This window comes from Oncorhynchus gorbuscha, linkage group LG04 (assembly GCF_021184085.1).
Source record: "Oncorhynchus gorbuscha isolate QuinsamMale2020 ecotype Even-year linkage group LG04, OgorEven_v1.0, whole genome shotgun sequence".
Classification (NCBI taxonomy): domain Eukaryota; kingdom Metazoa; phylum Chordata; class Actinopteri; order Salmoniformes; family Salmonidae; genus Oncorhynchus; species Oncorhynchus gorbuscha.
Genome location: NC_060176.1, coordinates 24,600,782 through 24,627,235, shown reverse-complemented (window position 1 = coordinate 24,627,235; position 26,454 = coordinate 24,600,782). Strand labels below are relative to the sequence as shown.

Below are 26,454 nucleotides of genomic sequence, written 5' to 3'. Positions count from 1 at the left end.
ACGTAACAGGTGGTGCTCATTACGCTTTATGAAGGCCATTCTATCTCATTCAGTCTCATTTGGCGCCACACATCACCAGCTTCTTTTCAATTTGACTGTCTTAAAATATTAGGGCACCTTGGATGAGCTCTATCAGCGTGTTCTGTGGCTGCGTATGTGGGTTTCCCTGGGATATGCAAGTGTCTATAGGCTGACAGTAACAAATCCTTGCGTGTGTGTGTGTGTGTGGTAATAACAGTAATCATCGGTATAGTACTCACACCTACAGGTAGGCGAGTAGGCACAACTAGATTACCTCAGGTGTTATTGGCAGGGAAGGAGTTGCCTGCTCAGTTGTGAACTGTTAAGATTAAGATTACCAAGGGAAGGCCTAACACAAGACTAACATTATGTTGCATGTTGGACCAGACAAAGGCAGCATTTCCAGAGGTAGAGGTTTTTATTGCGTAAAACACTGGATAAAACGAACTGCCTCAGAGACTTCACAACTTCCTGACAGCAGAAAGAGTCCATGAAAAAAGAAAACACAGATTTACCGTTATCAGAATGGTTTTCCTCTTCTGTAAAACTGATGTAGAATAATAAATAATGCCCAATAGTTATATTTAAATACAAAGTTGTCTAAGTATATAGTAGTAGCAACAAAATCCTCTACTTACTTTACCTCCAATATAGACGTTTACTTCATCAAGGAATGTGGACAGTATCAGGGCCATGAACACAGAGTACACAGAGAAGTACATAGTATAAATGATTTATCTTCTTTGTTAGCGCAGGAATGATCAAGTTGTAATTGTACATTTGTGTCTGTTTCTTAATTGAATCATGACAAACAAAATATTTTCAGGGAAAACTTGGGTTATTTTGGAATGCAGGCAGGGAAACAGTAGCACAGTAAGGGATGGACGAACACGTCACAGAGAATTGGCAAACAATGATGTTTCCAGTGTCATGAAAAGCATCATTGCCATATCGCATAGTTTGAAACATACAGATATACTGGAAAACCTGAAAAGTGCTAGAAATGGAATGTGAATTATTTTTCTTCAGAGTTTATTTTTTTCAATTTTTTTTTGTAGTTATTCTTTTCTCTTATATAGTTAGGTAGGCACACCCACACACACACGTACATACACACACAAAAAAGCAAGCGACTGGCACAGTCACCAAGAACGCAGTAGTGCATTTATTAAACCTAAAGCTTACCACAGTCGTTTCAGTTATATCTCAATGTTGTGGCTTCATGGGAGATATCATAAAAAGAGTTGTATTAAATTGATCGACTCGATCTGAAGTAAGGCGGTGCGAACTAGGCTAGGTAAGCAACAACAACAGAACACTGTAAGTAGATCGCTGAATGGCAGAAAAGTCCTAATTCAAATGACCCCATTTAAACAACAACTGCATTCTGGACGTATCCATACTCTTTCTTTCTTTCTTTCTTTCTTTTATTTCTTTCTTTCTTTCTTTTCTTTCTTTCTTTCTTTCTTTTCTTATTTCTCTCTCTCAACTGATAGGAGCAGTGTATTTGAGCGGACTGTAAACTCCTTTAGGCATAGCTGCGGTGTTAAGGCCCTGGGGTTTAAGTGTTCAGCTCTCCTTGGCTGTGAGGGAAGATATTGACTTTCTTAAAGTCCGGATCATTTCTCTTTATCAGAAACATATATATTTTTTAAATCCCCCCCCCATGCCTCCATACCAACACAATAAAAAGCATCATCTTCTGTTTACTCCCCACTACTCACAAAATGCTTCGTCCGAAACCTAGAAATAAATTGGAAAAGACATTTGTAGAAAATGTCCCTTTGTCTATTTTGTTACTAATACGTTGAAATTAGAGACAGGGAGCAGGGTGATTATCTCTATGTATTATTGCTCATTCTGACGCTGCTTTAGAGGAGCCTATAGGAAGATAGTCCTGCATCGTGTCTGAAGAAACAACTCCTGTAACGTTCACGGTCTTCATATATAACGAAACATTCAACCTCTGACTAAAGTTACAGTACATCAAGTTGTAAAGGTCCCAATTCCACTATGTACATCTTCACTAGCTACACTTTCAATTCCAAATAACAACCATCCACCTCCTAACATAAAAGCTCAATGAAATAAAACACATTCAATTAACTCCACCTCTCAGTGTCTGGTAAGGTGATATCCAAATAAATGACAATATTGCACAGAACACATCTCTGTGCCTCTAATGGCTCCTTTAAATACATCATTGATTTTTGTTTTCTTCTTCCAGAGGCCATGTTGGATTTGAGTCGTTTTAAAGAGGCAGAGAAAGGGGAGGAGGAGGAGGGTGACTCTGGCCAGCTGATGGAACTGAGTTTGACCCCTCACATGTCGGCCAGGGTTAGGTTACTCCTGTAGTGCAGTAGGGGCAGAGGGCTGGGAGTGGATGGGGCTGGACTGCTGGGTCGAGAAAGATGAAAAAAGGGGAGAGGGGGTGGTGAATTGATTTCCTCTGCGATGACAGCTCCAGTCAGGCTGGCACCAAGGCCCCCCTCCACCACTGCCGCTGCCTGGCCCAGCCTCCACTGGCTGCTCATCATTCGCCCTCTGCAAAAGGCAGCCGCCGGTGTCATGTTCTGAGGGGTGTGTTCAACAATCCTATTCCATCTTCCCCAATTGTCGCTAAATCGTTTATGGGATCATTCTTCTGATAAAAGCATAATTTTGGGGGGATAAAAGTCATTTGAAAGATTTTCTACATTTCTTTTATTTTTATTTTTTTATATAGTCGTCTCCACTATTTGTCGCTTAACTAAATTTAACATATCTATACTTAGTTGTATATGAATGAATAGATGCATTTCTTCAGGACCCATCTTAAAGAATACTCAACCCATGGTATGTGTTGTTTATAGGCATGTTGTGTTATTGTTACTGACCTAGTACACACTGAGGATGTCCTGTGAGCTCTGGGCAAAAGAGTACAGTCAATGATGGCCCCCTTTATCTGGCTGTGCTCTGGGAGTAGGCGAAGTACGTAGTCCCTGTTATGTGGCCGCAGTGAGTACAGTAGTTGTAGAGTTGAAGGCTGGCACCTCCATGCCGGGTGACATCGGTCATGGATGCAGGGGGTCTCCAGAGAGAGGGGGGTCGGCCATAACCTCATGAATTCCCGTGGGGTAGCTGGTGGTCCCATCCTCAGAGTTCCCTGAGGCGTCCGAGTCGACGTGGGAGCGTTTGAAGCGGCGGTCTGGGTACTGGCTGTTGTCAAAGGGCATGCGGTGGACACACAGGACATGGGTCTTCAGGTTGCCCTTCTGAGAGGCACCGTAGGAGCAGTACCTGCACTGGAACGGCTTCTGACCCCCCTGACCTCCGTGACCTGTGCGAGGACAACAAGAGAGAGACAACAGTCAGTCACCTCATCATTACGTGGTATTACTTTACCAGAATGTAAAACGAGAGCTCTGTCACCGAGGCACTGAATACGACCGTACCGTCTGCCTACTACACAGTGTTTTAGCTGTAGTGCTCTCCTGAGACGCCGTCTTTAAAACTCTTTCAGTGCTCTCTCTTTGGATAGGGTTAGAGGAGGAGCAGCAGTGGCTCCCTCTGAACGCTGCGGCGTTTTGGAGGTGTGTACCGCACCAGCTGTATCCTTCACCACCCCCAACAGTTGCACGCGCTCTCTCGAATTGGATCCGATCCTCAACTGCAGCAAACACAATGGCCCCTTAATAGCCTGCGCCACTTGTTCGAGCGACGTCGAAAAACGTGCCCATCATAACCGACTTCACTTATCTCGCACATCCCACCCGAGAGCAGCGCAAACCCAGACACTTTTCTGTTGTACACTGCTTTGGGCTTATTATTAATAACAGTACATTTTCTGTCCTTGTTTTTTTCTTCTCCAATTCAATTTAAGACGGGGTAAATCAAATGAACAGAGTTTATTAGACACTGCGTAGGTTTCGGGGAATGTAGAGAAGTAAAAGAAGGATAGTAGTGAAAGGTACACAAAACGCACACACACACTCACTGACACATTGTGTTGTCGCGAAGAGGCAGGATTTAGAGGCACGTTGTGTTTGCCATTCTTACGCTGGCTTTGGAGTCTCAGCGGCTTTCGAATATCACAATGTCGGCTCAGGACCGCACACAAAGGAGATTGCTACACGTTTTTGGAGCTTTAGATGTTCCAGCTGTCGGAATGTTTCGATAAGCGAGCCGTGGACACACAATGAAGGACACTTTTTATTCCTGTGCAGTTTAATTTCACACTCTCTTACATTACGTTAAGTCCGAGAGGCAGAATATCTCATCCCATTTTACACTTAGGGGGGACCGAGTGTTGCAGCAAACAAGTCGACTCTATTCTTCTTCCCTTTTCTATTTCTCAATTTTTTTTCTGCACTTTTAAAATAAACACAGACCAGTTTAAAAAAAAGTACAGTCTAGAATCTGAACAAACATAATGACACTGGGTCTGAGGTTACCAGAGCGATTCCACTCATGCATAACACTGTAGGAATATGGTGCTTATCCTCGGTTCAATTGTAAACGAAATAGTTTCTTCCTTTCAAAAGAAGAAAACACACACATAAAGCCCCCCCCTTCCCTGCAGCATCTCTGCATGGTGTTGTTGAAATGAAGTGCGTCAGTCTGGCCTGTGTGTTCTGGGATTTATAGGGTGTGTGGTGTTGGACTGAGGAATGACAGATGCCTGGACCCAGCTGCATGGAGACAGCCATGCTTCTTAAGTTTCCATCTAATCCACCTACTCCGGCACACACTGCGACAACCCAAACAAATGGCCAGCGCACACCGACACACCAGCACCGCCCGCATGGATTATGCCCAAGATGGTGCCCCCCCGATTCACCCACCACCTCCCTCAGATACCAACACTTCTTCTGATTCTCTGGAGGGAAGGAACCACACCTACTCACACCACTCACTTTAATCCCCCTACAGATCATACATCTGCACACAAACATGTTGGAATCTTCAAACCGGAATTGAGTGTGTGTGTGTGTGTGTGTGTGTGTGTGTGTGTGTGTGTGTGTGTGTGTGTGTGTGTGTGTGTGTGTGTGTGTGTGTGTGTGTGTGTGTGTGTGTGTGTGTGTGTGTGTGTGTGTGTGTGTGTGTGTGTGTGTGTGTGTGTGCGTGCGCGTGTGTGTGTGTGCGTGCGCGCGTGCGTGTGTGTAGTCGCCCACACAATGGGTCAGCAGGTAAAGGAGAGATTGTCCTTTTCCCCTTCATGACACACTCCGCTGGGCCATTGTGTATGGAGGTGCCGAGTGACAAGAAACAGGAAAAATAGTTTTACCTCAGAAACCTCTCCCCTTCATTCCTTCTCTCGCTTTCTCTCTCCTTTTCTTTCTCGCATTTCACTCCCTCTGTCTTTCCATCTTTCCATCTCTTTCTCGCTCTCTTTCTATCCCTCTCTCTTTCTATCCCTCTCTCTCTCTCTCTCTCTCTCTCTCTCTCTCTCTCTCTCTCTCTCTCTCTCTCTCTCTCTCTCTCTCTCTCTCTCTCTCTCTCTCTCTCTCTCTCTCCCTCTCTCTCGTATGTGTCCAGAGACTGTTCAGAATCCAACCCAAAGCTTTATCAGAAAAGAGAGAAAACACTGGTCTTGTTTTCATTAGTGTGGCATTATCTAGGTCTCCTAATTAACACCCAAAGGCCTTGAGCGTAGAGATCAGAGGGGGAGGGATGGCTGGGGTACTACCACATGACTTCCTCAAACAGCCCACTGTATCTACTCACTCTGCCCGTGCCCCCTACTTACCCCTCAGCCCTCCCTCCTCCACGCCTCGGAGAAGAGAAAGGCAGGAGGAGACCGCCCTCATTCCCCTTCACTCTCACCTCCTCCTCCTTCACTTCCACCTCCTCACCCCTCCCTTGCCAGCCTCTCTACTGCTGGGTGGCAGCAGATGGGTACTGTAGCTCGCTCCTTTTGACCCCTCCCTAGCTAACAGAGATGTGTTGGATGTTGTCTGTGATCCTATCTCTCTCCTCTATTGCCGTAGCCCCGATTTCCCCCTCTCCACTCAAACATCTCTCTCTCTCTCTCTCTCTCTAGTGAACGTCGAAGTGTAACAGCCCTACGACTGCCTCCCTCTGGTGGCTCCCACTATGATCCACACGGGAGCAACGCATAGACAAACGTGTACACGCACATTGACCAAAGCATTCTCACACACATACGTTCAAACATACAAATCTGTTTGCAAACACGCATATGACCGTACACTAAAACGTTCACATGTACACGAAGCCAACACACACACACATACAGTCTCCCACGACAGTGCCTTGGCACATACTCAAAAACTTATCTTATATAAACTCCATCTGATGCCAGTGCTACCATCTGTGAGAGAGCACTCCTCACCTACGTCTGTAGGCAGGGAGCCCCTCTCCCCAAAGCCTGACGAACAGAGCAAGTGTGTGTGCGTGTGTATGCGAGAGGGAAGAGGGGGTGGGGGGGGGGGATTTTTCATTTGCAGACTGCTTGTGATTTGCTCATATATTGTTATAGCAGCTCATCAGCACATGACGAATCCCCAGGCCCTGCACAGCAGAAAGAAGCTGCTGGGCTTCAGCACTTTCAGCGTGTATCTCTGTGTGCGTGTGTCTGTGAGGGTGTGTGTGTGCACAATTGTGTGTGTGTGAACATTCCTGTGTGTGTGTGTTGGTGTGCGTGTGCATGTATGTGTGTGTGTGTCCGTGCGTGTGTGTATGTTGGCACCTGACAGACTGCTGAACCTCTAATGACTATCAGATGCTCACAAACAGTCATTCTACCCTGAGAATGAAGGGAAAAGGCTAGGGGGGGGGCTAGTCTGTCTCATTTCCGCCCAGTGTGTTATTAAGGGTTTAGAAGCATGATACACATTACAGGTACTCTAACGTGCATTCTGTTACAGACTGCACTACACTCTGATTGACCAGTTATCTCATTGGTGTGATAGGGGAGAGAGGGGACGTGGAGTTATTATGTACATTCAGCATCACCACGTCAAGGGAAATAATGGTATTCTTTCTAACAAAGATATCTACATACACGTTAGGATGTTGTGTATCGGTGGAAATAATCACAACTGCTTTGAAAACGCAGCTTGTCCAAATAAAAGTGTTCTCTCGGCACAACTCGCCTATGCCGCTCTGTACCATCACTCATTCATATATCTTTATGTACATATTCTTTATCCCTTTACACTTGTGTGTATAAGGTAGTAGTTTTGGAATTGTTAGCTAGATTACTCGTTGGTTATTACAAGCATTTCGCTACACTCGCATTAACATCTGCTAACCATGTGTATGTGACAAATAAAATGTGATTTGATTTGAATGGGGTAAATTGAACATAGGGACAGGGTAAGCCTTGGGGTAAGATGTATTTGAGGCTACTAAGACCATGAAACTGGCCCATAAGATTTCTGATATATATATATATATATATATATATATATATATATATATATATATTTAGCAAGCTCAGACTCCATGCTGTCAGACATTGGTGCCTCTGCTACTCTGTCATAGCTTCTCTATCGCGCAGGTGCACGTTTTGTTTCCCCCTTTTTGTCAGCGTACCTCTTCAGTGTCATAAAAGGGTGATTTTTTTTCATCCCTTGCTGCTGCTCGAACGGACTTCTTCCCTTCTCTCACTTCCTTGGCTGGTCTCTCAAGAACCTTAAGGCGGGCCTGATCCCTACGTGTTTTACATGTGTATATACCCAGGGCATGAAGATGTCTGCTCTGTAACAATTCAAATGCAGTAGCGTGACTTTATATGCATAGTAAATGGCCAAAATATTATGCATATTATGCCTCAAACTGACCAAATGTGATCATCATTTGTATAGGGTATGTTGAGCCATTGGCTCAACTTGCCCTTTGCCAAATGAAACAATTTACCCCAAAGCAACTATTTGACTGTATTAGCGCACACAGCTACAATGATACACTTTCATGCTAGGTTTAGGACCTCATATTGTAGCTTACAGATACCCGAACGGATGTATCAAACACTCCTAAAACGATCTCATTTGGTTTAGATACAAGCATCACAAAACCTATAGCACAATACATTCATTTGACCTTGTGAAAATCTGTTGGACCTACTGTAACTTGCTTACCAATTTTCCCATGTGGTTTCTTCCTTCACACTCCATGAAAGGATGACTTCTTCCTGATTATTTGGTCACATGATTCATTTTGTAAATGGTTTACTGGAAAAGAAGTGGTCTCAACAACCCCATTGCACAATACCCCCCCCCCCCCCCCAGCCTTCCCCTTAGCCCTCCCACTCCATTTTGCGCCATCCCGTGAGCCCCATTGAGTCATAGTGGTATCCCAATTAAACTTTGAGCGAGGCGTAGTGCCTTTTCAGCCCTGTAGTTAGGTCTCCAAAAAAAGCGAATAGGAAATGCGGACTGTCTATCAAGTGTTTCCCAAAATTCCCATGAAGCTCTGGTACCCAACCCTGGATTGTTGCTTTAAGAATATTGTCTGACAAAAATACTCGAATTGAAGCAAATATAAGTCATTTTAACATCATAACAAATCAGGCGAAAAACAAATACAGTTAAGTGGAATATGTTAGTTAATGTAGAGACAAGTGATTATGCATATTTCTTTGTCACAACATTAACTTACGAAAATTGCTGTTTAACAAGCTATCTGACTAGCTAACATTAGCCAGCTAGCTATACATTTAGATTGCTATATGAGCGTTTGACATTTGTATGAATTGTAAGTTGTGTTGTTTAAAGGGATAGTTCACCAAAATTACAAAATTGCATATTGGTTTCCTTACCCTCTAAGCACTATGGTCAAGACATGACAGCAATCCATGCTTTGGTTTAGTTTCCACTGGCACTGATTCCAAATACTAACGTTTAGCATTTGTGGCACAAATCCCATCCAATTCCTGGTACCGATATTAGTATTTTCCACGCATCATGTCCAAATCCTCCAAAAGTATATCCAACTGATTGTGAAGCTCAACAAAGTCCCTTATAGTTGATTTGAACATGACACGGGAAAAAGTACCATGACTTGAATGGGACTTGTGCCACAAATGCCAAAATGTTTTAGCATGTGTGCTAAAAATGCACCAGGGAAACAAAACGAATGCACGGATTGCTGTCATACCTTGTCCATAGACTGCTTACAGGGTAAGGAAACCAATGTGTCATTTTGTAAATGGGTGAACTATCCTTTTAATGTTTTAGGGACTCCTGAGCAAACCAGCAAACCAGGCTTTCTTCTTGTGAAACCCAGTGGCTGTAAGTGGATGCATTTACTGCAAATTGAATGAGCAATTTTGTAAGCTTGCCTTGCTGTTCATAGAAAAATAAAATCGAAGTCAATCACTTGTCAGTGTTCTTTATTGTTGCTAGTAATGTCAACGTTAGAGATTGAGGATATTTGTCATTCAATGCAGCCGAAGTAACGTACTAACTATTTTCTTACTTATTGTGCAGTGGAGGATACAAATATCTGCAGGCCTATGGATGTGTAGCTATGTAGCCAATCTGTGTATGGACCCTTACACTTGTGGTATAGATATTAGTGCAGAACAGTGGTTTTAATTGCTTCCACTGGTTAATCATGACTGAGTGAAGGGAATGCGACTGTTACATGTCAAATCGCTATTATGTAATGAATGTTTCTGCTACAATACTACTCCACGTTGAAGCACAGCAGCCAGAATATGGCTACGTTATGACACATTTTTGTTTTGCAGTTTTCATTTGTTGCTCATATGGTAAGTACAGATTATTTGCACGAGACGTATAAAGGAAAGCTATTCCTGCCGTCCTTACAGGCATTGTGGAAAAACACGAGGCTCGGAGTCAATGAACTGCATGGTAGGCTAACGTTTGGCGGCTTTCGCTGTGTGCGAGTGACGTCCCGTTCCTTGAAGTTATTTACCATCAGTTGCTTTGTTTTTGAGGGACACTTGAAAACGAGGTGGAGGGCTAAGGGGAGGTATTGGGATTGAGCCTAAATTTAGAAATAAAGAAATAAGTCAAGTTTACCAAACCAAACCTTTTTCACTTATATTAGAGAAACATGGTCGCCAACTTTAAACTAGCCTTTTACATTGCTGTATAAAAGGCCACATGGGTTCTTCCTTCACAAACTCCATGAAATGACAACCTCTTCCTAAATATTTGGTCACATGATTAAATTGTGTGTGGCTCAACTGATCATTTTGGCACGACTCACGCCACTCTCCCCCTAAGTGTAGGAATAAAGAAGGGCACAAGTAAAGATAACCAAGCTAACCATTTTTACTTGTGTTGGGGAAACCTTGTGGCCAACTTTAAAATAGCCTTTTGTATTGCAGTGTTTGAATTTCTATATATAAAGATGACCACAATATGTTCAGAATGAATGACAATTTACACCATTATTAAAGGGATACTTCGGGATTTTTGCAGTGTTCATACAAGTTCATACTTCCCCAGAGTCAGATGAACTTGTGGATACCATTTGTATAACTCTGTGTCCAGTATGAAGGAATTTAGAGCTAGTTTCGTGAGCCATATGCCCATAGACTTCCAGTCATTGAGCTAACTCTAGTTAGAAATTGCGCTAGTTAGCAACTTCCTTCAAAACCGCATAAACGCAACAAATGGTATCCACGAGTTCATATTGACTCTGGGGAAGTAGATAAAGGGCCTCGTTGCCAAAATCCCAAAATATCACTTTAAGGAGGAAAGCGACACATTTCTTTGGGATGTAAAGAGAAAAAAGACCTGAACTGTTAATGTACAGTGTAAGGAAACATACAAGTATCCCTCTATGTCAACATGTGTGATGACAGTGTTATGTGTATGTTTGTGTGCTGCCGTGGATATGTACAGAATGTTAGTGACAAACACAGATCAAATGACGGTGGTCGAGTCCCTATAAGAGCCACATACCGAGAGAGGTGAGCGTGTGTGTGTGTGTTTGTGTTTGTGTGTGTGTGTTTGTGTTGGAGAGAGAGTGTTGTGTATTAAAGAGTAGCGCTATGCTCCATTCCTCTGAAGAGGGGGAGTGGAGTTGCGTCTGGGGAGAGAGAGAGCCACAGAAGGTGTGAGCAGTAAAATGTGATGCACCATCTGTCGGCCAATAATAACCTGCGTGTTGTAAAGGCTCAGAGTTTAGTCAGCAAACAAGCACTCCCAAACAGCCGAGTAGCACCTCACACTCTATGTCCAACCTATACACCTATACCCCCTTATCCTGACCTGTAACCCTGGCTGGGGCATCCTACGCATCATTTCTCAGCATTACAGTACACTTCGAAAAAAGGGATCCAAAAGGGTTCTACATGGAACCCCACCTGCAACCAGAAAGTGTTATCCAAAGGGTTCTCTTGTGGTTCTCTTTAACTATGCCACTTTGTTTACATACCCATCTCATATGTATATACTGTACTCGATACCATCTACTGTATCTTGCCTATGCCGCTCTGTACCATCACTCATTCATATATCCTTGTGTACATATTCCTTATCCCCTTACACTGTGTATAAGACAGTAGTTTTGGAATTGTTAGTTAGATTACTCGTTGGTTATCACTGCATTGTCGGAACTAGAAGCACAAGCATTTCGCTACACTCGCATTAACATCTGCTAACCATGTGTATGTGACAAATAACATTTGATTTGATTTGATGGGGACAGTCGAAGAACTCTTTTAGGTTCTAGATAGAAAAAAAGGTACTAAATGCACTTTCGAGCTTTGGAACATACTTATTGTAATAAATTGCTTGAATTGATGCGATAACAGTAACTATAATGAAAAGTTTGTAACAAGGAAATAAGAAAAGTAGGCGGACAGTACGTTGCAATAAACTTTCAAGATTATTACAACTTTATTACAACTTTCAAGTTTATTGCAACGTACTGGCCGCTTACTCGTCTTCTTGAATTACCTGCCATTTAGGGGCCTACTTTCCCACTGCCCTCATCTAATATTAATGTTCGCCACAGTTGTCCCATTAACAATCACCCATATTCAGTGGTGCAAAGTACTTAAGTAAAAATACTTAAGTAGTTAAGTCGTTTTTTGGGGGTATCTGTACTTTACTATTCATATTTTTCACAACTTCTACTTTTACTTCACTACAATCCTAAAGAAAATAATGTACTTTTTACTCATTTTCCTTGACACCCAAAAGAACTCGTTACATTTTGAATGCTTAGCAGGACAGGAAAATGGTCCAATTCATGCACTTATCAAGAGAACATCCCTACTGCCTCTGATCTGGCAGACTCACTAAACACAAATGCTTAGTTTGTAAATGATGTCTGAGTGTTGGAGTGTGACCCTGGCTGTCAAAAAAATATATAATAATAAGGAAAGTTTGTCGTTTGGTTTGCTTAATATAAGGAATTTGAGGTATAGCATTTACTTTTGCTCAAGTATGACAATTGAGTACATTTCCACCACTGTACTTAAGTACATTTTTTTATTTTTTATTTAACCTTTGTTTAACTAGGCAAGTCAGTTAAGAACAAATTCTTATTTACAATAAAGGCCTATCCCAGCAAAACCCGGACGACACTGGGCCAATTGTACACCGCCCTATGGGACTCCCAAACACGGCCGGATGTGATACAGCCTGGATTCAAACCAGGGAGTGTAGTGACACACTGAAATACAGTGCCTTAGGCCGCTGCGCCACTCGGTTGTATTTTACTGGGTGACTTTCACTTCTACTTGAGTCAATTTCTATTAAGGTATCTGAAATATATTTAATTTCAAATGTCACATTTCTCTAGTATAGGCTACTTATTGTAATGAACTACAGGTATATCAGCAAAATGCCTGCGACAGCTGATCGGTACGGTCAAGGTCGATAATTTTTGGTTTATCGTCCCAGCTCTACGTTACAGTAGCGTCCATTAATCGGTGGCATGGATCCGTAAACATCAGACAGGAAAATGTGATTGCTGGGAAAAAGCATTAGAATGTTTACGACCCCAGGGATCATCAACCAGATTTTGCCGTGGGACGTTTTCTTCTTGAGTGGATCGTCATGGGGTTGGAACATCATTACAAATTATTTGTAGAGTGCACATTGACCACACAAAGCCCAACCAGATATAATATTTGACTAAAACATCATTTCAAACCTTGCTTACATTTGTATACGATTATGTGTCTCTCTATTATGTGTGGGAATACTTGGGACCAGATTTCCAAAATGTAAATCACTTGGAGCTGATTTCCTGGTGCTTTTACAGTCTTTTATGTCCATCAATGCAAATGACCTAAACATTAATAAGAATATTTTATTTTTGCGCAGAAATTGGGGGCCAAATAAAACCACCCGCGGGCCAAATTCGGCACACGTGCCAGCAGTTGGGGAACCCTGGTCTACCCTATTCAAACATTACAGACCTATAATTTTTACCCTGATTCAAGGTACATGTCTATTGATTTACCAAAGATATTTGTATTTATATCCAAAGCCCTGGAGGGATTGACTTTTCCACAGTATTAAGAGGTTTCAGAAGTCTGTGTGTGTTGATGTAAAATTGGGCTGAAGTTCGGGGAATAGCGATCTGGTCTATTTCTCTGGTTAACTAGAAAAACCAACACACACATAACACTAAGGAATACACTGGAGAGGCAGAGGGGAGGGGGTGTTGATGCATCAAAGAAAGCTAAAAAGTAGTCACTGGGGATTCAGTCCCATGTTAAATACTGAACTAGATTATTAATTGCTGTACCAGAAGAAGCTGTTAATAAGTTCCTCAAAAGAGTGAGTCTTTCTATCTCTCTCTCACCCACTCTCTCCTTCTTTGTCTCTATTCCACTAAAACAGTTGTTTTCTTAGCGTCTGTAGATGCCATTCAGCTAGGACTATAAACCCCATACTGTAAGGTCAAACTTCTCCAGTGGTCAGAGCCTCTGTATCTGCACCTGCAGTGTCAGTGTCCTCTCTGTTGAGCAGACACAAACCGGGGCCTCTCCCACTTGTGATTGGCTGAGGACTGTTGGGGCTCAAGGGTACGGAGCAGTAAATTCATCATGTGATGATGGCCTGTGTGTCAGCTTGTCTCAGCAGGACTGGGTCAGTGTGTGTGTGTGTGTGTGTGTGTGTGTGTGTGTGTGTGTGTGTGTGTGTGTGTGTGTGTGTGTGTGTGTGTGTGTGTGTGTGTGTGTGTGTGTGTGTGTGTGTGTGTGTGTGTGTGTGTGTGTGTGTGTGTGTGTGTGTGTGTGTGCCTGTGTGTGTGCGTGCGTGTGTGTGTGTGCGTGCGCGTGTGTGTGTGTGTGTGTGTGTGTGTGTGTGTGTGTGTGTGTGTGTGTGTGTGTGTGTGTGTGTGTGTGTGTGTGTGTGCGTGCGTGTGCGTGTGTGTGTGTGCGTGCGTGCGTGCGTGTGTGTGTGTGTGTGTGTGCGTATGCGTGTGTATGGGTGCGTACATGTGTGTGCGCTTGCACGTGTGTACATGCGTGTATGTGTTTCTGCATGCATGTGTCCGGGAGCAGAGGAGCTGGCCTGGGGATGGACAGTTCAGGAGTGTTCCTCTCTACTCCAGCTCCAATCTATTGCTGACCTGTCACTGCAGACAGCTAATGGATGTCCAAGTCTGTAAGAGTGTAGGCTACAGTCTCTGTGTGCTTGTGTACGGGAAACGGAGAAGATAGAAACAATGAGAGGGAGTGAAAAAGAGAACTTCCTGTTGACCTTCGAGAAATGATTAAAAAAAAGGCTGATAAAAACGAACCCGTGTCAGAAAGTAGCGTTATGACTGAAGCAGTGGCTAACAGAGAACAGAGAGTGATGTATGTGTCAGGCTAACCGTGGGAGCTGAACAGCCAGAGGAGACGGTGTCCTAAACAGAGCAGATCATGTCGACTCGCCCCGATACATGCCAGGTGCTGCTCAAGGCCTCTGAGCCAATTAAGAAAAAACACAAAAAAACAACAGAGGACGAATAAAAACATCACACTTCCCATGGACTCAGGAACAGAGGAGGGCCGGGATGGAAAAGTTGCCGTATGGAGTAGGTCTCCTACAAGGTGCTCATATCGCCGCAACATGATCTATCTCTCTCCTATGGCAGACATTACAAGGGCAACCCGGTCTCTGGCTGTCACAAACATGTTCCCAGCACGGCTAAGTGGTCTGCGGGTATCAATAACAGTCACTGTGTTTCCAAGGCAAGAGGATTGGGCTGAGGGTTATTGGAAAGCACCACATGATTAATACAGCTCGTTATGATGAATATATGTACCTTTCTCAGCGACGACCAGGTTTAGAACAAGATCAAGACTTCACTTGCCTCTGTGAGATCGGGTTGTATTTTCAGCGTGTGATCTGCAATGTGTTACACGGTATAAATCTGACGAAGCTTTATTTCCTGCAAAGCTTAAATTTCTTTGCTTATTTTTTCTGGCATAACTTTTTAAACCTTATCGTCAGTGCTTTCCCCCATGCAAGCATTGCCTGTCCTTATCTCTCTCTGTCCTCCTCCTCCTCACCCTCCCTTCTCTTATTTTCATTCCCTCCTTCTCTCTTCCCTTTGCTTGGCCTCTCTCTTCTCTCTTCCCTCTTCCTCTCAGAGAGAGAGAGAGAGAGAGACCTATTTGTCTGCTTTAAGTGAAATCACTCAATTCTCAAAAGTCAGTGGGGGACTTTGGAAAGGGGAGGGCCAGGAGAGGGCCACCTCCAAATAAGTTCCATTAATCACAAGGCAGAGTCTAATGTAACTAATATTTTACAATTAGAGGAGACAAGATGGAGCTAAAAGCCATCTATCTCCCTTACACCACATGATCATCGATTCATAAGGCAGAGCCTGAGACTAGCACAGAGACACATTTACCAGGAAACAGGAGGCCAGGGGATTGTGTGTTTCTGTTTGTTTGTGTGTGTGTGTGTGTGTGTGTGTGTGTGTGTGTGTGTGTGTGTGTGTGTGTGTGTGTGTGTGTGTGTGTGTGTGTGTGTGTGTGTGTGTGTGTGTGTGTGTGTGTGTGTGTGTGTGTGTTTAGAGAGCTATTACTCTACACTCTACAGTACATTCAGTACAACATAAACAGCATTTCAGTGTACTGTAAATATGCAGGGATTGTCTAAACTGATTGAGCAGAAGAGATGACATTATGTGGTGAGATGACCAGTGTGTGTCTGGATGTGGGTGTGTCTGGATGTGGGTGTAGATGGCTGGGTGTGGGTGTGTCTGGATGTGGGTGTAGATGGCTGGGTGTGGGTGTGTCTGGATGTGGGTGTAGATGGCTGGGTGTGGGTGTGTCTGGATGTGGGTGTAGATGGCTGGGTGTGGGTGTGTCTGGATGTGGGTGTGTCTGGATGTGGGTGTGTCTGGATGTGGGTGTGTCTGGATGTGGGTGTGTCTGGATGTGGGTGTAGATGGCTGGGTGTGGGTGTGTCTGGATGTGGGTGTAGATGGCTGGGTGTGGGTGTGTCTGGATGTGGGTGTAGATGGCTGGGTGTGGGTGTGTCTGGATGTGGGTGTAGATGGCTGGGTGTGGGTGTGTCTGGATGTGGGTGTAGATGGCTGGGTGTGGGTGTGTCTGGATGTGGGTGTAGATGGCTGGGTGTGGGTGTGTCTGGATGTGGGTGTAGATGGCTGGGTGTGGGTGTGTCTGGATGTGGGTGTAGATGGCTGGGTGTGGGTGTGTCTGGATGTGGGTGTAGATGGCTGGGTGTGGGTGTGTCTGGATGTGGGTGTAGATGGCTGGGTGTGGGTGTGTCTGGATGTGGGTGTAGATGGCTGGGTGTGGGTGTGTCTGGATGTGGGTGTAGATGGCTGGATGTGGGTGTAGATGGCTGGGTGTGGGTGTAGATGGCTGGATGTGGGTGTAGATGGCTGGGTGTGGGTGTGTCTGGATGTGGGTGTAGATGGCTGGGTGTGGGTGTGTCTGGATGTGGGTGTAGATGGCTGGGTGTGGGTGTGTCTGGATGTGGGTGTAGATGGCTGGGTGTGGGTGTGTCTGGATGTGGGTGTGTCTGGATGTGGGTGTGTCTGGATGTGGGTGTAGATGGCTGGGTGTGGGTGTGTCTGGATGTGGGTGTAGATGGCTGGGTGTGGGTGTGTCTGGATGTGGGTGTAGATGGCTGGGTGTGGGTGTGTCTGGATGTGGGTGTAGATGGCTGGGTGTGGGTGTGTCTGGATGTGGGTGTAGATGGCTGGGTGTGGGTGTGTCTGGATGTGGGTGTAGATGGCTGGGTGTGGGTGTGTCTGGATGTGGGTGTAGATGGCTGGGTGTGGGTGTGTCTGGATGTGGGTGTAGATGGCTGGGTGTGGGTGTGTCTGGATGTGGGTGTAGATGGCTGGGTGTGGGTGTGTCTGGATGTGGGTGTAGATGGCTGGGTGTGGGTGTGTCTGGATGTGGGTGTAGATGGCTGGATGTGGGTGTAGATGGCTGGGTGTGGGTGTAGATGGCTGGATGTGGGTGTAGATGGCTGGGTGTGGGTGTGTCTGGATGTGGGTGTAGATGGCTGGGTGTGGGTGTGTCTGGATGTGGGTGTAGATGGCTGGGTGTGGGTGTGTCTGGATGTGGGTGTAGATGGCTGGGTGTGGGTGTGTGTTTATTATTGAACAGCGTTACAGTTTAGGCTTAGAATCCCAAAAGAGTACCGGTATTTCTCAAATTGAAATAACTCAACGTTACGATCTCCCTGTCTATGAGGATAGTGCCAAGCACAGCTGACAAGGTACAACTCTGTAGTTCTAGGCTGTCATTGACAATAAGAATTTGTTCTTAACTGACTTGCCTGGTAAAATAAATAAATATATTTTCAACATTAAATAGACTTGGTTATTCAACACTGGGGTTGCCAGCGTTGGATCAAATTGCTCAGAACAAAAGGTTCCATTTATTGTAGTATTTATTTTATTGTTATTCTATGATACCATTGTCGTGAGTCAGTCCTTTCAGTGCAATGTGAAAACAAGGCCAGAGAGTAGCTAGTTTCCTCCTGATGTGGTAAAAGCTGGTCTTTATCGCCCTCTAGTGGCCAAGGTGGAGCAGTGCATAATGCAGAGACGCCTGCAACATGGAGGCCTGTGAAATTAACCACAGCTGAACAAATGAGTGCAAGGACAGGTTCAACTGGAGGTCACCATCTGCCCAGTTACAACTGCTGGCACACTTGAACGGAGCCGCACCATCATCTTAAGCACATCAATCGCCGCTGCACACATTGCAGCACAATATGGCGTGAAAAGGAAAGAGGAAATGGATGCAGAGAGAGAGGAAGAGAGAGAGACAACGGGCAAGACAAGAGATGTGAGCGAGAGAGAGAAAAAAAACGAAATGAAGGGAGAAGAAATGTTCATCAAGCTCTGAACAGGGTCATGAGGCAAACTGATGACGCGTCACAGAACATCAAGAAATGAAAAGACATACGAGCAGAAAATCTAATGAAAGAAGACCTGATGTGTTCTTTAATCAGTGACACGTGCACAATCACATTCACAGTAGGTGAACACACACACACGAATATCCTGGTTTTGATTAGGGACTGTCTGGTTTATAACCATACAACACGTCCTTCCTTTGAACACTATTTAGTCTGGGGCGGCAGGTAGCCTAGCAGTTCCAGTGTTGGGCCAGTAACCGAAAAGTTGCTCGATTGAATCCCCGAGCTGACGGAGGTAAAAATCTGTTGTTCTGCCCCTGAACAAGGCAGTTAACCCACTGTTCCTAGGTGGTCATTGTAAATAAGAATTAGTTCTTAACTGATTATTATATTATAAATTACAAATAAATAATACATTCCACTACCAGAGACAGAAGGAGAAAATAATTATGTCAAATGGTTACTCTCTGCGAATGTGAGTTTTATTAGGACCAGATTCCGTGCATCACCCCCCCCCCCACACACACACACATCTGGTGCAGTGCAGCTGATCCGTTTAAAAATGAGTCAGGCATTGACCTGGGCCTCTTCCCAGCAGGCTCAGCAGCCGCTGGGTCCTGTCGTTAGGTTAACTCAAATATGGATCCCATCAACCAGACCTGGATCAGGTTTCAGCCTGTACCACCAGAGAGGAGGAATAAAAACATGAAATACTTCCCCTTGAAAAACATCCCAGACTAGAACTAGGGGAACAAAGCGGACTCCAGTGACGTGTACTTTTGATGTGGAAGTTTGATCTTTCTGAATGTTTTGATACGGGTACTTTCCTGCCTGTGACATTACTATGGGAAACGGAGAGATAGATTAGATGAGACGAACACGGTCTCAGGGGGTGGAAGGTGCTGCACCCTCCAGCTCGGTAATGGACCTGTGAAAAATGACATCACAGCACTATCTGTCTTAGATCACACACACGCACACACACACACACACACACACACACACACACACACACACACACACACACACACACACACACACACACACACACACACACACACACACACACACACACACACACACACACACACACACACACACACACACACACACACACACACACACACTAACCAATTACACACAATATGTCCAAAACAAATGTGTGTGCTGGGTAGACTAGAAAAAATAAATGAGGAGAAGAGCAATTATTTGCCCATCCTGAAATAAGACTTGATGGTGTTTTGGAATTAACAATACATTGGCCCAAGGGCACGGTGGTACAGTTAGCAACACCATAACTTGTCATCTGAGCTGTCATGGAACAGGCCAGTTTGGTGCTACACGGTCAGCTCTGTAGTCAGTCAGCACTGTATCCCCTCTGGCTACTGCCTTGTTCAGCACTTAACAGTGAAGTCAGGGAGAGGGGAGAAAGATACATCATTTATATTGCTCATCATTCAGTGCAATATAACAAGCGCTTCACCAACAACAGTCAAGAGAAGTGCTCTCAGCTGATCACTGATCTTTCTTTCGGTGTGTGTGTGTGTGTGTGTGTGTGTGTGTGTGTGTGTGTGTGTGTGTGTGTGTGTGTGTGTGTGTGTGTGTGTGTGTGTGTGTGTGTGTGTGTGTGTGTGTGTGTGTGTGTGTGTGTGTGTGTGCATCAGACGGGATGTAGGTCCATTCTGGGTCTCCCTGGTTTGCATGAGTGTGTAAACCCATTTTCAGTTTGCTTGTACCTGAGGCATTAAGGGTGGAAGTTGATGGCTAGGCCTACATTCATGCGTGTATATATTTTAGAGCACTTCATCCAATGCAGTGAGGTGACTTTGTTGTTTGTGGTGGATGACAATATCATATAGGCCGACTACAATGAGTCTGTATTGTAGCCTATTCAACAGCATCAACACTGTCAATGAAGCTCTGCGATAAAGGACGAGACTGGAAACGCAATAGTTTTGAGGGAGTGGCATATTCAGACTGTTGTTCACTCAACACTGGCATTTTGATGCTTTATTTTCTCCTAAGTGACTGTTATCCTGGGGGGGGAGGGGGAGAGAAACAACCCATCGCTCGACAACAATCCGTTATAGTTTGAATACATTTTATTTTTATTATAAGTACAGTTCAGTAGTTACAAAACGAAGCATCTGCCATGAGAATACAGCAAACAAAAGGTTTTCAGCTCACAAGACAGGTTCGTACGTGGAATGCTCATATACCGGTTCAGAGAGAGCCAGACAGTTAATATTAACCTCTCAGCTATACAACCACACAACGGAGAGAAGGGGAGAGAGGGCATCACTATGGGACTGACCGGGGCATCTGATTGGTTAACTCAGACCCAGTCCCACAATCCACTTCTCAGCACCCTGTTTAATTCCCAACAATACCACTTTTTGTTTTAATTTCTCGTCCTTTTTTTCTCCTCCTTCATATTTTGGAATTGGGAATTCTAAAGTCAAGAAAAGCAAATTAAAAACAGGCTTTTTTTTTGTGTGTGTGGAGTTGAATTTCAACCCGATGTGGAACTTGAGCATCGATCATCACTCTGCTGTAGTAACAAACAGCATGTAAATGATGCCCACACAGGTGACTTGCATGCCTTGGGTTGGCACTATGATAACAGTTTTGTCAAAGCCATGTACTGTAGTCCTTCAAACTGAAAATGTACTTGTATATATGTGCACTGTACATACCGCATTTAGAATTCTCAGGGTTCACAAGAGGACATAGAAACAGTTCACAATGTCAAGGGACACAGAGACACACACACACACACCTTCATTGTAGTTAGTGAGCTAGTTTTGTACTGTATAGATTTGATTTATAATACTATCACAGCCCAAAATACTTTTGGGAGAAAAAACGAATCCTTCTATGCATAATGTATTATGTATATAAGGGCATATGTTTGGAGCACATGAGTAGATTGTCAATCTTTTTCTTTTTTCTTTGAAATGTAAGAAGGCAAAAAAAAAGTACAGTACTTGGAAGAAAAGAAAAACGGATCGACCCTAAGGCCTACTACCGTCTAAAACAACTAGCTTCGTGGATGCAACAACGGATGACTGTATCTAAGGCTAGACAATATTTGTTTTTTTTTTTTCTCCAGTTTTTACTTCTTCTTCTTCTTTCTTTTTTTAAAAGTAAATACATCAAACCGTTTCAGTAGTCAGTAACACTTTGCAACATTGATTGGTGGCAGTATCTTACAAACATTTGCAACACTACAGTCCTCGAAGTCAATAAGAGAGATGAAAAGGGGAGAAAATACAATCCCCTTTTGTTTTTCATATCTTCTCTTCAAGCTCTATGTTTACCTACAGGACAAGGTCGTGTAAACTAGTTATTACTGTCACTTCAACACCTTCTGCTCTTCACAAACAGCGTCTTTTTTTTTGTGTTTTTTGTTGCTACTTCTCTCTTTTTACATTTAGTTCTGAGCGTTTACAGGCTCTGTGATATCGAGCGAGAAAAGAGTCTTCCCTTCAGTCCTGTTCCTGTTACGGGGAGGGGGGGGGGGGGGGCGAGGATCCTCAGTCCTCTGTCCATCATCACACTCTACTGTACAATGCTCAGGCTTTCTCTCCTCGTTGTCACATCTACTAACGTCCCAATCATATCTGAAAACTACTGCTCTCTCTTAGTTAGCTAGCACAGGAAAAGATTGTCAGAGAATGTCATACTTCTGGTTTAGTTTTTCAGTTTTTCAGTTTTTCTTCTCCCTGTTAGTTTGTTTTTGACACGCAGAAGAGCATTGGGCCCTAAAACAGGGTAGAAAACAGCAACTAAAATGTGCGTGGCAATAAGTGTGCTTGGTCTCCATAGATGGTTGGTCTGGTCAAAAGGAGCTTGTTAAGCTACAGCTCCAGCTGGACAAGAGTGGGAAAGGTACAGTCCAGGGACAATACCATTACTGTGATCCAGGGGTCACTGAATACCTGTCTTGTATTGGATCTGATAGGAGAAAGAGAGAGTCTGTCGTACAGGTGAAGCACAGGTCAGCACAACAGTTCTGTCTGAATATAATCTTCTTTTTCTGTCAACAATGATGGACGCCATCTTGGATCAAGGAATGTGTCATAGTAAGGGTGTTTTACGGACTGTCATTTAGCAGGTAGTTTCATCAAAAACATCAAAAGGAGAGACATGAAGAAGACAGAAGATGGAGGGAGGAGTCATCCATGAGAGGACAGGAAACAGAATGGTTAAAGTCGCTGTCTGTCTGTCACTTTGTTGTGCGTCACATCCAGTGGCCTCTACAAGTCATTTCAGCAGGTCTGTCTCTGTCTCCTCTCCATCCTCCCACAGGGCAGAAACACTCCTTCATAGTTCCTTTTGAATGACTTGACTTGTTTGATTGTAGCATGTTTTACATCAAGTCGTTGATGTAGTGTGTTCCTTCATCATCACCATCATCATCATCATGTTCCTGCCTTGCTCCAGCCGGTTGCTCGGGCGGGAGTTAGTCTCTGTTAAGAGAGGCTGCGTCGTGCGTCTCAGTGTCAGCTAGGTTAGGCAGCGCGAGGTTAGGGTCGAGGGTCAGCGCGGGGCCCAGGGCTCCATGGCCTTCCTCCTCTCCTACCCACAGATGAACTACAGTTAAGAGAACAAACGCAGATTAACAAGACTGCCCCGGCCCCCACCACAGCCACAACACTAAACATAGCATGGCAGTTATACACACAAAATGGCCACCTCCTGCTGTAACAAACATCACAAAGGGTGAAGTGAGAGTAAAACAGAAACTGACATTCTGTTCGGGAACCAAGATTTAGCATTACACATATATGACTGACAAACGTCTAGACTAACATTGAGATAACTAAATAAAGAAAATGTTAAACTTGGTTCAAATGTATGTTAGGCCTCTAACAGGGACTCAGAGGTGAGGTTGTGAGGTGTTTAGCAAAGGTTGCAGTCTAAAAATGGTATGAGGCACTAGCAGTAAAATGATTTCCATACTTTTTCCAAGCAAGTTTGTTTGCTAGATAAGTGTGATAACTTGGTGATCATGTACTCAAGTAAGCAATTATACCACATGTTTGAATCCCAGACTGCAAAACATGCTCATCTTCAAGTTCTGCAACAGTGTGAGAGCTAAATAACACAATTTATGTTTCCTTTCACAATTCCATTGCCTCAACAACTTCTTATGGACATTTTTGGGGGGCAATAAAATCTACCGAATACATCTCCATGTCATGTTTTTTTTCAAAGTGCCGTTATGAAACTAACAAAATGAAATGAAAATCGCTTTTCATCGATCGTGCTGTCGCAAGGAAGATATCGAAAAAGAAATGAAGAGTCGGTGCAGAGCGAGGGAAAGCTAAAAACAGGATAGAACAGCATCGTTTTGATTTCTCAAAGAGCAAAATTACTGCGGCCACCTGCTCTCTCTCTCTGTATTAATAAAGCACATAATCACACCGTCACGCTCAAATCAAGATGTACTGTACGTTCACTTACAACTCCTATGTCAAACAGTTCCGGAAAAAAAGGCAGATGACGAGGATTCTAACGAGAATTAAAGTTGCTCTCAGGGCTCGTCTGAGTTACACGCAATCTTCATTCACACTTGAAACATCCTATGCCAGACGCATCAACGAATGTAAACGTTCATCTCTGGGTGTTAAAGACATACCGCACACAACTTTTATTTATTTATTATTATTTTTTTTTTTTTTAAATATTTTTTATATATTTTTTTATTAACAACAACTGCTTTCATCTCTCGAAGAGAGAGAGCATCACTGTTCTGCCCATCATTTGCAGTCTCATCTGTATGGTTCTGTACGACGACCCAGTCTAAGGAAATACTGTCAGAGCCAACTTTGACCACTAGGTGGCAGACTAAGCCTGTATATGTCTTGTATGCTTTTTTATATGGTTTATATGGTTATATGATATATGACAGACGGTTGGTTTATACTATTCTCTGTCTACATCTATGTTTCACGCATAAATCTATCATTACTCAGCCATTCACTAAGGAATCAGACTAAATGTCTATCAACAGCTTCATTTTGGAACGCATCCAATGGCATCCTAAATGCCTAATATACGGAGCCCCTCCCCCCTCCGCCCCTAAACAAAATATGTTGTCGTAGTCCACCTAATAAACAAAGAAATGTTTTTCTTGACATAAAAAGTATCTCGTCTCTCAAAGGTGTCTTCTCCTCGTGATTTCCCTGTTTTTTTTTTTTTTTACTTCCAGTAATGACTTACAGATTAAGCCCCATATTTGATTTTCACTGTTCATTAACTAAGCCACCTGGAAGGTTATTATTTAAGCATGACATTTCTTCTCCCCCAACAACTGCCACTGCGAGCAGGAGATTTCCAGGCCAACTTTATAGATTCCTCATAACTTCCTCTCAGTTTTAATTTCCCATTCGGGTGCAGAACAGATGCACCTCACCAGCCAACCCAAGGACCTCGTTGACATTCCACTTGTGTCTGCTATCTTAAAAACAACTACTGTTTATCATACCAGGTCAACACTGTTTAAATAACTACTATCTGGTTAATGCTGTAGACTACATACTTTATCATTATAATGTAAGGAATCATTAGGAAAAGCATTATGAAAATGTATTATGCAAAAAATAGCAATATTGGGATGGGTAAATGCTAGAATTTATACAACAGCATCAGGTCAGCAAGACTCTCTATATCTGTGACAACTGATTAGATCATTATTTGTATAATACGTATATATTTTACAGTAAATTGCAAAAATGCACCGTAGTCAAAAGGACTAATGAAAATGCTGAAAGGGTGAGGACGCCCTCTACTGGTAAACTGTGAGATAACAGTCAGAATGGCCATTTACTGGAGTAGAGGGCCCTAGATACCCAGGCATATGGTAAGAGGACACATAGCTCCAGGACCCACCCTGTGTTAATACATGTGTCATGCTTAACAGAATGGATAAATGAATAGACGGACAGAACAATGGCCTAACACAAGGCTGAGAGCATGTGTTGCATACCGCCTTGGGAAATATTAGTGGTTATAGCGTGGGGGTCTCTAAGCAGTCTCTCACCTGACATTCACAAGCCATTTTGCTGTGAAAGCCTCGCTAGTACGCAAACTACACAAGACTATTAAGCTAATCGGTTTCTATGGAAAACAGTATAAATCCTTCTATTTTACATTGTGTATTGCTCTGGATTTGTTACTGATGTGTAAAGGTTTGAGACAAACATTTTTTTTTTTTATCTGATGAGGTCAAAACAAAAGCAGGAGAAGTCATTCCCCCAGACAATCCTAGCCTCCATGTATTGTAGATTAAGGCTTCTAATGATGTGGGTTTGACTGCATGAGACTTGAGTTTAGCTGTAACATAAGTGCCATGGAAGTGACTGATGCCCTGCGTACATTGGAGTCTGCTGCAGGCAGGCAGGCAAACAGGCGGTAACAATAGAGCACTGCCATTGAAGGTGCCTCTGAGGACTTCCTTCTCTCCCAGGCATCCGGCGACAGTCGACAAAAAGTGTTGTTTTTGGCAAAGGTAGGGCCTCATTGTAAAGCCAGTATTTATAAATATGTAAATATGAACAGCACACGCTACCGCTTGAGCGCGAGGATGTGAACCCAAATCATATTTTTAGAAGGTTTTAATGAATACGGGATGTTTATGAATACCATTTGCTGCGATTCACGAAGACGAGAGGAATCCACATCCGCCCCCGTCCCTTAAAGCACCACTAAAGAAGAAAAACAGCACATCTGCGGTGAGACACAGCAGGATCTTGGTGTTTATGGCTGTTTCTGCTCAGATCCCCATCAGAAAGCACACTACCGCGTTAAGGTGCACAAACAGTGACAAACTCCTGCATGTGGTAGTGGCACAATGGATCGGTTCCCAGCTATACTGCATCAAGGAAGACGATTTGTGTTCCTTTTTTAGGTCAGACAAAAGTACAAAAGGAGAATCCATATATGCGCGGGGGGGCTATTTTGCTCTGTTTGATATTGTATTTTTAAAGAATGGCGCTACACAATGTAGATATTGTTGTTTAAGATGCTATTTTATGCGTTCCTCCTTTGTATGAGACATGGGTGTACAGGAAAAAGCTAGGTCTCGGTTGAGAAACAGTAGGCTGGTGTGAGTGCCCTCCCTCTCCCAGTGCCCTCCCTCTCC

The 26,454-nt window shown here is 43.7% G+C and overlaps 1 protein-coding gene across 8 annotated transcripts in view; it reads right to left on the bottom strand.

Moving 5' to 3' along the window:
- Positions 1 to 426: 426 nt before the first annotated feature.
- Positions 427 to 26,454, bottom strand: part of LOC124033871 (zinc finger protein 536-like) — a 203,735-nt gene continuing 177,707 nt past the window's right edge. For 7 of the 8 annotated variants that reach the window (XM_046346255.1, XM_046346247.1, XM_046346248.1 and 4 more), the window contains one exon: positions 427 to 3,340. In XM_046346255.1, the coding sequence (XP_046202211.1) occupies positions 3,075 to 3,340 (266 nt within the window). In that variant the 3' untranslated portion in view covers positions 427 to 3,074. Of the gene's footprint in view, positions 3,341 to 20,389; positions 22,902 to 26,454 lie in introns of those variants that run through there. The other variant, XM_046346254.1, reaches the window with a different exon arrangement.